The following is a 14,295-nucleotide window of genomic DNA, read 5'->3' as shown; positions in this document are numbered from 1 at the left end:
AACATACCATACGTTAGTGTTACCTAAGGTCATCATGTTGTACATTATATCCCCAGGGCTTATTTATCTTATAAGTGGAAGTTTGTACCTTTTAACCACCTTCACCCGATTCTGCTACTGCCCATTCCTTGCCTTGGTAACCACAAATCTGATATCATTTTCTTTGAGTTTGGGTTTTTTTAGAGTCCACATATAAGTAGATTATACTGTATTCATCTGACTTATTTCACTTAGCATAATGCCATCAAGGTCCATCGATGTTGTTACAACTGGCAGGATTTCCTTCTTTTTATGACTGAATAGTCTTCCATTGTACCACATTTTCTTTACCCATTCATCTGTTGATGGACACTTAGGTTGCTTCCATATCTTCGCTATTGTAAATGATGCTGCACTGAACATGGAGGGTGTAGATATCTCTTTGACATAGTCATTTCATTTCCTCCAGATAAATACCCAGAAGTGGAATTGTTGGATCATACGGTAGTTCTACTTTAAATTTTTTGAGGAACCTCCATGCTGTTTTCCACAGTGACTACACTAATTTACATTCCCACCAGTTGTTCACGAGGGTTCTCTTTTCTCTGCATCCTTGCCAACACTTGCTATCTCTTGTCTTTTTGATAATAACCATTCTAACAGGCACGAGGTGATATATCATTTCCCTAATGAGTACTGATGTTGAGCACCTTTTCATATACTTGGCCTTTGTGTGTCTTCTTTGGAAAAATGTCACTTCAAATCCTTTGCCCATTTTTTAATTGAATTATTTGGAGTTTTTTGCTATTGAGTTGTCTGAGTTCTTCATGTATTTTGGATATTAACCTCTTATCAGATATATAACTTGCAAATATTTTCTTCCATTTCCATTTTGTTGATTGTTTGCTTTGCTGTGCAGAAGTTTTTATGTTTGATATAGTCCCACTTGTTTACTTTTAATTTCGTTGCATTTACTTTGCGTGTCATATCCAAAAAATCATTGCCAAGACCTATGTCAAGGAGTTTTTTCCTCTACATTTCCTACCAGGAGTTTTATGGTTTCAGGTCATGCATTCAAGTTTTTAATCCATTTTGAGTTAATTTTCGAGTGGTGTAAGATCATTCTTTTACATGTGAATATCCAGTTTTCCCAGAACCAGTTATTGAGAAGACTGTCCTTTCTCCACTGAGTTATTCTTGGCTCCCTTGTCAAGTATTAGTTGATGATATATGCATGAGTTTACTTCTGGGCTCTTAATTCTGTTCCATTGGTCTATGTGTCTGTTTTTTATGCCAGTACCATAAAGGTATGATTATTGTATCTTTGTAATACAGCTTGGTTCCATACAAATTTCAATATTGTTTTGTCCATGTCTATGAAAAATGCCATTGGAATCTTGATTGGGATTGTATTGAATCTATGGATGGCTTCGGGTAGTATGGACATTTTAACAATATTAATTCTTCTAATCCATCAACACAGGACATCTTTCCGTTTATTTGTGTCTTTTTCACTTTCATCAATGTCTTGTATTTTTCAGTGTAAAAATCTTTTACCTCCTTGGCTAAACTTATTCCTAAGGATTTTATTTTTTTTGATGTTATTGTAAATGGGATCATTTTCTTTATTTCTTTTTCAGCTAATTCATTGTTTGCAGTGTTCTTTTCTGTACCAAATCATCACATTGTATTATATTAACCATCACATCACAACCCCACTGGGAAATGATTGATTGATTTTTCTCCAACCATTGAAGGAGGCAAACATCAGCACAACTGAGATTTCGTTTTGCTTATTTTGGCATAATTTTTTTCAAATTGTAACCCATACTTGGTGTTTCTGAGCCAGCCACTCTCCTCCTCCTCTCATAGATAGCAGGGGCCATTTTAATGTGCCTTTCTTCCCTTGCCCACAAAGATTTGCTGTGGTTTCTTGCAGCTCTAGTTGGTTTTACTGTCAGTCCCAGTTGGTTATCCTCTCAATGTCAGTGTGATGAATTTATTCCCTGCACAATGGCGAGAAAATAGATCAGATAGTGCTTCCTCTATCCAGGTCCTGGCTTCCATTCACAGATCAGCAGAGGAGACATTTTTTTTCAAAAAAAACCCCAAAGTTTTTCTCTTTGACAGAAGAACTAGTTGGTAGCAAGAACACTTAGATTTAAGCTAGGCTTTTGAAAGCAGCCATGTGAATAGCACTGGCCAAGTATTAGATGATTCAGAACAACTCTAAGACACCTTACAGACGCAGGGAAAAAAGTAGAATGTTATAAGTGAGAATGCAGAAGGGCACTCTTAAGGGCTGGGGACACAGCAACCAGAGTGAGAACAGAAGACTGGAAATGACTGATTGGGGAGGGGGTGACCAAGTAGTGAGAGAAGAAAAGTAAAAGTCCCTCCCCCCTAATCTGTTCTGCTTTTTGCCCTCAACTTCATCTCTTCCCAGGCCTTATGAAGTCCAGACTGGTGGGAGAGGGAAGGCCAGATTGCGGGTGACACAGCACAGGAAGGGTCTAGCTGGTCTTGGACACCAAGAAGATGGGTGTAGAGATCTAGACGTCATTGTGGTGGGCCTGGAACTCTTTTTCTACCAAGTTTGAATTGTCTAGAGCCCTCACCACACAGGTTTTACAGTAGAAATTTGTGTCTTTCCACCTGTCACATACATGGCAGTAGAGCTAAGAGACAGAGTTATAGTTGAACACGAGTCCTAGAGCTATCAAGGGTAAGGGGGAACAACCATGTTTATTCTTTGCTTTGGTAGGATTCTGGAGAAATGCTAAAAGGAAAATCAGCCACTGGTCCAGAATGATGCTTCTGAGAAAGGGGAAGTATCGGGCTGGCCAAAAAGTTCGTTCGGGTTCTTTGTACCATGTTATGGAAAAGCCTGAATGAACTTTTTGGCCAACCCAATACTTGCTGACAGTAAGCATCATACCAGTAACTTAGATGAAGGGTCCAGTGTGGCTGGGGAAGTCCCAGAAGGGTGGTGGCTCTCAAGCTAGGCTGTTCGTTAGAATTACCTAGGATCCCAGGACCCACCAGAGACCTACCAAATAAGAGTCTTAGGCAAATGGCCCTGCCTTTGGGGCTGTAGTTTTTTTTTCCTCGATTTGTTTTCATTTTGAAAGCTCTACCAATGATTCTGAGGGATAGCTGGGATTGAGGAGCACTTCTGTATAATCAACCCATGAGAGGTTCAGGAGAACCATTTCCACTGCCCTCCGAGCAGTGTATGGTCCACGGACACATAGGAAGTATTAAGAGCACCTGTTCTATCCATCCACAGGCCCACACATACACAGAACTCTTTGAGAATCAGCTTCTCCACCTAAAGCCACTTCATATACTTCAAGGAAAGGTCAGGCTTTTGTTTGTTTGTTTTGCTTGGAAATATAAACTTGACCCTAGGCTTATTTTGTGGATGTAGAGAAAACAGGAGGAATTTATCTCTATCCAGCAAGATCCTAATTGGGAACAGTGCAAGGGGGTTAGAGGGATGAAGGAAACAGAAGTTGTGTTGATAAAGGACGTCCAGGAGAGAAAAACAATTTGTTAAAGAGTACAGGAGAGAGAGAGGAGGATCAAACAACAAAATATATTTGAGTTCATTTTCTTCCTCATAGCCCACATGAGTAGAGGTGTTTGCACACAGTAGGACTCAATAGTAGTTTTATGATAAAAACTTACACCTATTTTGTTAATTCCCAGGATGAATGGTGATGTTTTTTTTTTTTCCTAGAGACGTAGTAGATTAAAGACAGTATTTGATTTTTCATGTCCAGGTAATCTGACCTTTTAGATGTTAAACTCTTTGTAGGAAATATTTGTTATACGATGCCTTGGATGAAAGGAAGTGGTTGAGCAGAGTTCTTAGTCTTGACCCTATGTGGCCGCTGGTCCACCATTCCATCAGAGGGCTGATGAATGATGAGGATGTACGGTTCAAATAAAAACTACAGCAGTGCCTGGAAAACAAATCTGGCTGACAGGGTCCTTTTATTTAGAGAATGAACTTGGCAATGTCAGATTCTTAGAAATCTGTTAGTCAGCTATAGGAGAAAGGGGGAAAATTAATTCAGAGAAGAAAATAATTGCTTCACCTCTTTCAAAGTATACTCGTCATCAGTCTAAATGTCTTTAGTACCCTGACAAATATCTCCTGTCAATTTGCTCCTTTGAAAGATACCATAATAGGAAATATGTTCGAGCTGCCATCCTGGCTGTCTGGTTTCCCTGTGGTGTCTTACCTGCAAAGAGAAGCACAGGTGCATCTAGAATGACCCCGTGCTCAATTTGGAGGCGTCCCAGTGGCCACCATTTTTCCTCTCAATGGAGAATGCTTATCCTCCTGTTTCAGGATCAGCATTTGTAAAATCCCAGCCCGAGTGGGAATCTCCAAAAGTCATTGAATTTGTTCCCCAAACATCGTGGGTTGGGATGGGAACATGGTTGCATGTGTCCACCATCCTCAAAGAGCCGAGACCTTTATTTTTAAAGACTTGAAAGGCAGGAGATTCCGCAGTTGCCTTTAGCCGTGCATTCAGGGCTCAGATCTGCACCATCCGCAGGCTCTTCCTTCTCATGACTTGAAGTGCTCACAGGAAATAATGAACTCGGGGGCATAACAACAGTTCCTCTGCGATCCCTAAGTCATCTGAGCCATCTCTCTGATTTTCCTCACCCCTTCGGCCACATCTGTGCAAAAGAGAAGCCGTGTAGGCACTTTCCTGGAAGAAAATTCCTCCTTGCTGTGCAGGTTCTTGTTACAGATAAGGCTCGTGACCCAGAGCTTACATTTCCTCACATAAGGCTCTGGCCTTTCATCCTTTTGTCCTGAACTACTTCCATGTGGCTATGAAATTAATGACTTGAACAAAAATGAGATTGCCAAAATCTTCTCACCCAGGAAGAAGAATTCTAGGTGCTTCCAGGAGGTTGGGTTGGCTGAATTCAATGAATGATAAACTATGGGAATGGTAAATTTGGCCTTCAGTGCTAGATGGTCGGCCGATGGATTGTTTGGGCTTTGCCTGTGTTTTCTCTATTTAAGAAGTGAAAGAAAGAAAAGAGACTAGCCTGCCTTTGTGCACAGCTTTTTGAGCATTCTGTTCGTGGGCCCTGGGATATGCAGTGATGGTGAGCGAGCAGTACTGAGGGCATGGGAGGTCGGGCTCCTTGGAGTCACGGTCACCCTGCTGACCTTGCTGGGAGGTCAAGTTCTGCCATAGGCCCTCTGCGGACCAGCTTTATTTAGCCTTTTCTCTTTGGGGTTGTACTGTGCCTGCAGCTTGTGAATCGTGGGTCTGTCTTGTCAGTAGGGCAACTGGGGAGACTGTCGTGATCACTGAACGTGGGGAAGTGGGCTATCAGACGCTGCACTTCCTCCTCTTTTCCGAACTTCATTAAAATTCTATTGCATGATTTCAGTTTTTAACAGTATCCCAAGAGACCCATGAAGGATGCCAAGCATGTGGCCTCCTTTCGCGTGTGTTTACCGTAAGGGCCTGCGCTGTTGTGGTCGAGTTGGCCCAGACTCGCTTGAAGTGTTTCCTATAGGGGAAACCTCACTGGGGGACTCCATCCTGATTCTGTTGCTTTCTGTATAGCCAATGGCTCAGAAATCTTTGACTAAGAGCTTTAGATCCACATTAATCATCCTTTTATAAGTGAAAAATCAAGGTGTCAAATTGTAAGAACGATACCTTAGACTTCTTGTAGTGTCTTTATATCCCAAAGTGGGGAACCAAAAGCTGGACTTGGCAATTACCTAGCTGAAGAGTAGGGTATCTGATCCAGAAAAGGTGGTGAAGAAAAGAGTTTAATGTCCTGTATTGGGTTTTTCAGGATTTCACACATAGTGAAGGAGTTAGGATGGCTAGAAAGTGCTTATGGAATTGCTATTGTCATATTCCCTGATCTGACTCCAAATCGCTAGTCCTACTAATCTGTACATGTGCCTTCCCACCCCTGGACTTTGTAAATTCCAGTATACTACTTGAACTGTCATTAAAGAGGGAAAATTGTCTCTGTTCCCAGGAATTTCCAATCCAAGACCTGTTTGGAAAGTGCCCCAACAGTTCCTTCGGTGCCATTTGAGCTAGGGAGTCCCATCTGTCCCACTGATTATGCGGTTCTATCTGTCAGCCCCTCCTAGAACAGTGGGGTGCTTGAGCGGGGTCTTGGGAATTTGGCCAGAAGGGTGTGATGGCTTGTAGCAGTTGGGGAAGGTAGACCTGGAATCTGATGGCTGGCGGGGGCAGCCTTGGAAAGCATGGAGTAGTGTAGAAACCATGTCTCTAGGGACAAGGGTGGGATCCGAGGTGAAGGATCCACTAAGGGCTGTCAGAAGAGCCAAGATGTTTGAGATCCAAGTGAGAGTGACTCCCTGGGCAAGAGATTTTTCCCTATGGAGTCTGGGGTAGGCCTGAGGGAACTCAGGGGAGGACAGAGGTGTCTTGGATAAAGGCTGCCTCTCTGGGCTTTCTATCCAACACCAGGGTAGGGCTAGACTCTGGAGTCAGTGCCTAACTGCAAGCATGCTAGGTATGCCTTGCCAGCCACCTTTCAGACAGGTGAAGCCATTTACAGAGGATTCTGGCAAATAAATCACACCTCGAGCAACTGAAGTTTTAACGAAGAGACAGAACACTTTTGTAGCCCTCCACTGTTTTAAACACATGCAGCACGGTGTTGCGTCCCATGCACATGGACGGTTTACTGAAATGATCACGTGGTAGTAGTGCTAAAGAAAAATTTGGAAAAGGAAAGTCCAGTCGTTCTGCAACCACCCAAATGGCTATTTCATTTTTATAGGTTTCCTTATCATTCTTGCACATATCTATATCTATATCTATATCTATATCTATATCTATATCTATCTATATATATAAATAATAGTAGAAGGCATTTTGCATTCTGCCTTTTTCACAGTGGTCTATCATAACCATTTTCTGTGTTTCCAGTAGCCTCTGTAAATTGTCTCCTTTAATGGTTGCAGGGTAGAACATCCTGAAGAAGCCCCATGTTTTACTAGACAGTATTTTTCTTTTGGATAGTCAAGTCCTTTCTGGGTTTTTTGTTTGCCCCATTATGATGCTCTTTTCACAACAGTGTGCAAACCGTTTTGCTTTTTTTGAATTACTCCCAGAAGTAGGATTACTACAGCAAAGGTTATTGACTTCTTTATGGCTCTTTTTATATACTACCATCTTGCTTTTCAAAAGAGTTGTATTCAGTGCCACCTTACAGGGTAGCACCAGCTAAATTGCAACTCTGATGGCATTAAGGCTTTTTCCCCATTTTTGAAAATTTAGTTGATGAAAAATGATACATCGAAGTTGCTTTGTCATTCCTTTCATTACTAGAAGAGATAAAATCTCTGCCATATGTTTTAATTTTATTCCTGATATGAATCATTTATTCATATCCTTTGCCCATTTCTTTATTTGATGATTTTTTCCTTACATTTCAATGAGATGTTAATCCTTTTGTCAAAGTGATACAAAGAATTTCTGTAGTCTATTAAATGTCGATGTTCCATTGTTCTGAAGTTTAGTAATCTTGGTAAAATCCTGTCTTTTTATTTCCTTTGAATTTATCTGTTGCTTCAGAGCATAGATAAGTATTAGCTCTGTAAAAGAACGTGAACTATTTATTACATGCTAGTCGTCTTAGAGTTTAATTTTAAAATAAATTATTTAACTCTGTTATGCATCCATAATCTATCTTTTATATTTCCTGTGGATCTTATGGAATACTTTTCTGTTTTGCTCTCCACGTATCAAAGAGACATTTGCTTAATAATCCTGCCTTCCCTGCATTGTACTAAAAATCTGCTTTATCATGTGCTGCATTTCAGATCTGTTTATGGACTGTCCGTATTGTGCTACGTTCTTCTTTTGAACCATTACCAGAATGAATGAAGGAATTTTGCTTCGTAACATTTTCTAAAACTTGGTTCCTTTTCAGAATAAATTTCTTTTTTTTTTTTTTTTAATTATTTATTTATTTATGGCTGTGTTGGGTCTTCGTTTCTGTGCTAGGACTCTCTCCAGCCGCGGCAAGTGGGGGCCACTCCTCATCGCGGTGCGCGGGCCTCTCACTATCGTGGCCTCTCTTTTTGTGGAGCACAGGCTCCAGACGCGCAGGCTCAGTAATTGTGGCTCACGGGCCTAGTTGCTCCGCGGCATGTGGGATCTTCCCAGACCGGGGCTCGAACCCGTGTGCCCTGCATTGGCAGGCAGATTCTCAACCACTGCGCCACCAGGGAAGCCCCAGAATAAATTTCTTAATGTTTTATGTTTGCAGATTAACTTTATAGTGATTTTGTTGAATTCCTAAATACCCTACTGGAATTTTCATTAAAAGTACATTGAATCTGTAAGTTAAATTTAGGAGAATAAGCATTAACAAATACTAGTATTTTCATTCTGTAACAAAGTACACATTTCCATTTCACCAAATCAAATTTTGTTTTATAGAGCAAAAGTTTGTGGTTTCATTTTGAAGGTTTAGCTCAACATTTAGGTAAATTCCTAAAATTTTTAATATCTTGTAGCAATTATGAATAGAAACTTTCATTATGTTTTCTAACTGAAAATACTAGGTTACTTGCTTTTGCTTCTGCTGTTAGGTGTTACTGTTTTTTTACTTGTATGGCATCATTGTTATTTAGTTGTCGGTTGTGTCAAAGGAAACCTCCTGGGCGATGTAAAGGGTCTCCAGCATGTTGGAGGCAACATTGCTCTGTGACCTTCTAGCAAGGCTCCTTTCTTTCTTTGATAGCCTGAAAGAGTGGAAGGGAGGGGAGTGGGGGAGGAAAAGAAAATGAAAATACACACATCCACACCCAGGAAGTGATGTCGTGCCCTGCAAGCCCTCCAGGAAGCTAGCCCCCCAAGCTTTCACAGCTTATGTTAGATCCACAAGGAGTCTTTCCAGATCCTGGGACCCCCAAAGTGGAGTCTGGGGTTCCAGATTATAAAAGAAGGTGGCTTAGAGATCTGACAGTCTTGAAACATTTATGTTTGGCTGGAGAGAAGCAGAGTTCCCCTCTCCTTTGTTGCCATATCGGGATTATCTTACTGGGTGACAGTGTCCTCTGGGAACCTCCTAAAGAAATGTCAGTGACAGAATCACTTTTGAAATTACAGATGAGATGATTGAATTAATGATCTAGTGGAACATTTTTCCTCAGGACATGGCATCAGGGTGCTTTTGCTGGCTTCACCCCTTGCTGCACTCCCATCCCACGAGGTGGTACCATATATTCTCATTCTGCCAATGATGATAGCCAAGGTCACTCCCAGCAGAGGCAGGACTGCCATCCCAATAAAGTCTCACAGTCTTGAGGTCTGGATCCCGCTTGGGAACAGACCCATGAAGTCTTCTATGTAGCATATCATCTCCTGGAATGTTATCTAGAATTAACATCAAATAGTGAAAAGAGTTGGTAGAATTTGTCGTTAGACCCAAGTTGAAATCCAAGCTCGCTGCTTACAAGCTGACCATAGGAAAGCTTCTCTTTTTCCATTTGTATAAGGCAGACAGAAGGACTGTCTCATCCAATTATTATTCATTTGTTCAGGAAATATGAAGATGAAATATGAAAATGAGTGCCTCCTGTTTACCAGGCACTGATAAAAGTGATGTTGATATGGCAGAGAACACACCAAAGACTCATGGAGCTTATGTCCTAGGGGGAGGGAGGGAGGGGAGATACATGTCAAAAACAATATATCAGCTAATAAATGCCATGAGAAATAATAAAGCAGAAAAAAATGTGATCAAGTAAGGGGGATTGTTCTTTTAGAAGAGATGATCAGAGAAGACTTCTCTAATAAGATATCTGAACACAGAGATGAATAAGGATGGAAATGAGAATATTGAAGGAAGAGCATTCCAGGCAGAGGGAAGCATATGTGCAAAGGCCCTGCAGTAGGAGCTTGCTTGTCTGAAGAATAGAGGCAGGGCCATGGGGCTGGCGCAGACGGAGTGGTGGAGACCCTCCTGCTGGCAGGTGATGAGGTCAGATAGGTGGAGGGACCCAGATCGAGTAGGGCAGGGATCGCAACAGCAGGCCAAATCCAGCCTATGCTTGTTTATGTACAGCCCTCTAGGTAAAAATGGCTTTTAATTTTTGAAAAAGTTGTTTAAAAAAGAAGACTACATGACATATGTGTCCTGCAAAGCCCCAGTTATTTACTGTCTGGTCTTTTATAGGGAAAATTTGCCAATTCCTGATGCAGGGCCTTAGAAGCCATGGTGAGGACGTCGTATTTCTAAGTGTGAAAGGAAACCATTGGGAGGGTTTTGAGCAAGAAAATTAACGTGAGGTGAGTGGCAGTCTTAAACAGATGGCTCTGACTGCTGTGTTAGCTCGGACTGTAAACGGGGCGGGTGCACAGGGAGCACAGTTCGGAGGTGTTATAGTCAGGGTGAGACAGGGCAATAGGTTGGACCAGACTGGTAGCAGCGGGACACTGAGTAGTTGGATAGAGAATACATTTTGAAGGTGGCACCGAAGGTGCTTTGGATGGACCGTGGAGTGTGAGAGGGAGGCTGGAGTAAAGGATGACTCCGAGATTTTTGGTCCACATCCTCTCCTTAGGTTGTCCTGGAAACTGAATGAGAGAATGATCTTTTCTGTCCTTAGGGTTTGATGCCTTCAGTTCTTTTACCATTTTGCAGCCAGGGTTACCTTCCTAAGGGATAGTTTTGATTGTGACATTCTCCACATAGCACAGGGAGATCAGCTCGGTGCTTTGTGACCACCTAGAGGGGTGGGATTGGGTGGGTGGAAGGGAGACGCAAGAGGGAGGGGATATAGGGATATATGTATATGTATAGCTGATTCACTTTGTTACATAGCAGAAACTAACACAACATTGTAAAGCAATTATACTCCAGTAAAGATGTAAAACAAAAGAAAGAAAAAGAAAACAAAACATTTACATGATTAAAAAAAAAAAACCTCTACCAGTGTCCTATTAGCTGTGGAACGGTCAGATGTGGCCCTCCATAATCTGACAGGCCTGTACCTGCGTCCTAACTCATTTCCAGCTGTTCCCTTTCATCAAACCCAATGCTAACCAGTGAATTGTCCACCAGTCCCCACGTGTACTTCATACTCCCACCTCCAGCGCTTTGCCTATATGGGTTCCTCTTTTTTTTTTTTTAATTATCCTTACACATCAACAGTCCTACTAGAATGTTACTGTCTATCTTTTTGATAAAGCAATTCCTTAACACCCTCCTTACCCTCCTGGTCTATTCCAATGCTGTTTGTCTTCACCTCTTTGAACAGGGATGTCATTTCTATTTGTAACATGGTTTTTTATACACAAGCCTTGTCTCCTGCCAGAATACAGAGAGGGAGACCATAGAGGATATGGTTAAATCCCTCGTCTTTGTTAAATCGCAGCTTTGCCCTTGGAACCTGTATGACTTTGAGCAAGTTACTTTACTTCTTGCAGCCTCAGTTGGTGCTTCCGTAAAATGGAGGTAATTCCATGGTTACTTCGCAGCACTAATTAAGAGATAGAATGAGATGATTCCCATACAGCACTTAGTGTCGTTCTGTGCCTGCCATGTGGTTAGAGCTCATTTAATTCCAACTGTATCAATTCACCTTCATAAAGGAGCTGAGGAAGTATCTTTCTATCCTATTCTTCCTGGTGCTGTGTACCCTGGTTTTGTACACAGTAGGCAAATGGATATATTGTAAAAAGTACAGTGAAATGAGTCAGGTTTTGGAATTAACTCTGAGTTCAGTTCCCACCACCATCACCACCACATCCAGCTGTGTGACTTGTGGCAAGATCCTTTCCTCTCTGAGTTTCAAATTCCTCACGTTCCAAGTGGATGAAATGATTCCTACCTTGAAAAGTTAGGAGGATGAACTATGATGAATGTAAAGCACCTGAGGCATGGTGTGTGCCAATGATAGCTCTCACCAGGATGACGATTATCAAAGCTTCTGCAGAAAAAGCTCCTTTACCTTTCTGACACGGAAGCTTGATCATTCCTTAAAGCGCAGTGGTCCTCAAAATGTGGTTTCCGGACCAGCAGCATAATCAATGTCGTTTTCCCTGGAACTTATTAGAAATGCAAGTTCTCAGGTTCCGCCCCGAGCCTAGTAAAGCAGACACTGTGGAGTGGGGTCCAGCAGCCTGTGTATTAACAAGCTGATGTGCACAAGCATCTGAGATCTTAGTGGAGGGAGGAGTTGGCACGTGTCGTTCCCTTCAATCCCGGTGGGGTAGTTAAGTCACTCTGCTTTTCTGTTGGCATCATAATTGAGGACATGAGGGCCAGGAGATGTTTCCAGCATTGCCAGAGAAGGATAGCACAGGCTCCTTAGTGCCACTTTGGGGGTCAGCAACTCCTGACTCTTTACCTACGATTACTCATAGAGTTGACAGGAACAAAGAAGAATTAGAGGAAGATGTGACCCATGGTGATGTGACCCATGGTTAACAATGGGAAGTATAGTTTAGTGAGTAGTTCAGTTTGAGGCACAGGACTAGTCTGGGAGCATAAACCCACAACATAAGCCATCGTGAGCTATTGATTAACTTGTAATATTACAACTGTCAGTGAGCCTGACAAGATAATGAAAATTCTTTAGTGTGACTGATTTTAATGTACGCTGTTGACACATTCGTAAATACAGCAACTAAAGTTAGTTCAGATGGTTTCAAGAAATTCAGAAATATTGTGAAGAACATTTAATCCTTCCATAGTATTAAGGTCTAGAGAGCATTTAAATATCTCTATAGCTGTGGGAAAAAAAGCACAGCCACATTTATATATAGTTACTGGCTTTTTTTTTTTTAACATGATACCACATTTATCTTTTTCCTTTTCTTTAGGCTCCTTGTATGACATGAAAAATCATCTCTTTGACAGGGTGATTCTGTTAATCCAAATAGAGTTGAAATAGAATTACTTCAGGCTTTACCATCTAGACCTCTGCCTTCTCTCCACAACCAGCTTTCCCCTTCATCACCCGTGGCCCTGATGAGGGGTGGACACAGGAGGGGAGCAGCCCCTCGAACCAGCCCTTGGGCTTGCTGCTATGTAGCTCTAATACATGATGCATAAGAGGTGCCCTTGGCATATGGAAGGAAAATGTTAGAACTTCTGTTTATGATTCATTTTAATCTCAGGCTTTGAACTCTCTTTTTGTCCATATTTGGGGATGGTGGTCTATGCGCAAATATTTCTTCCTAAAAGGAGTGTGTGATCAAAAAAATGTGACTTGTCTCTGAGGGCAGGTTAACATGACAGGGAGAGATTTGGGTAAAAGGTTGAAAATGTTGATGCCAAAACATTCTAGAATTTTCTGTAGATTTCAGTTTTCCATGTTACCTTTTCACCTATAACTGGATACATAATAGCCTTGTCTCCTATCGTGTGCTATTCAGTTCAGATCATGGAGTGCCCATCAGATAAGGGGAAAAGTAAGAAGCAGACACCGGTGGCTTTATGTTGGGCTGTCTCTTCCTCTTGGGCCTCTCCCGCTGCTTGGGCTGCCACTGCGTGAACAGCCAGAGTGGAGCTGCCTGGTGGGGCACAGAAAAGGCACCTAGATGGACCCTTAACGAGAGGATCTATTCTCGCATCACTGGTTGCCCTTTTAAAGCCCTGGATTTCAGAGCCATCTCTCGGTGGTGCAGTGTGGGTAAATAGGACCCATTTAAGTGAGTGGGCAGGAGGCAAAAGTGCCTTGAAGAGAAAAGACCACAAGGCACAGACTGTGACCATATGCCTGCCCCCAAGCTGCCTTTTTGTCGCTAGGCTGTAGTTACATCACATTTGTTTCTCTCTCTCACTCTGAACGCTTCTGAGAAGTTTCAAAGGAAGGTAAGCAGTACCTATCTAATTTACGTGCTTCTCTGGTAGAACGGCTCTGGGTTTCCGCTGATCCTGGGCAGGGGCCGTTTTCAAGAAGAGGCCCCACCCACGCTCTCCCAGGGATGTTGCATGGCCGTGGTCACCAGTCTCCCCCCGCCTGTAGGCTGGCCACTCGCTTCTAGAATGAATTCCTTGGGAGCTTCGCGATGGGTCTTTTCTTTGTAGTCTGTCTTCCAAGACTTCTTGTGCTGCTTTGCCGTCAGAGAGGCCGTGCCTGGCTGCTGACACTTCTCGCCCTCCTTCCCCACAGGCTGCACAAGGGGGTGGCCACAGGACCCTGCTGTATGGCCACGCGATTCTCCTGCGGCACTCCTTCAGCAGAATGGTAAGCATCTCTGGATCCGCTTTCACCATTCAAGGAGGAGGGGAAAGATGAGGAGGGGAGAAAGGGCAGGA

The 14,295-nt window shown here is 42.5% G+C and overlaps 1 protein-coding gene across 5 annotated transcripts in view; it reads left to right on the top strand.

The window, feature by feature from the left end:
* RYR3 (ryanodine receptor 3) overlaps positions 1-14,295 on the top strand; it is a 570,624-nt gene that overhangs the window by 243,485 nt on the left and 312,844 nt on the right. For all 5 annotated transcript variants that reach the window (XM_082452325.1, XM_082452326.1, XM_082452324.1 and 2 more), the window contains exon 4: positions 14,150-14,224. In XM_082452325.1, coding sequence (XP_082308451.1) covers positions 14,150-14,224 — 75 coding nt within the window. The remainder of the gene's footprint in view (positions 1-14,149; positions 14,225-14,295) is intronic.

This window comes from Balaenoptera physalus (genome assembly GCF_965194825.1).
Source record: "Balaenoptera physalus genome assembly, chromosome: 2".
Taxonomy (NCBI): Eukaryota; Metazoa; Chordata; class Mammalia; order Artiodactyla; family Balaenopteridae; genus Balaenoptera; species Balaenoptera physalus.
Note: the sequence above shows the minus strand (reverse complement) of the source record. Positions and strands in the feature narration are given on the sequence as shown.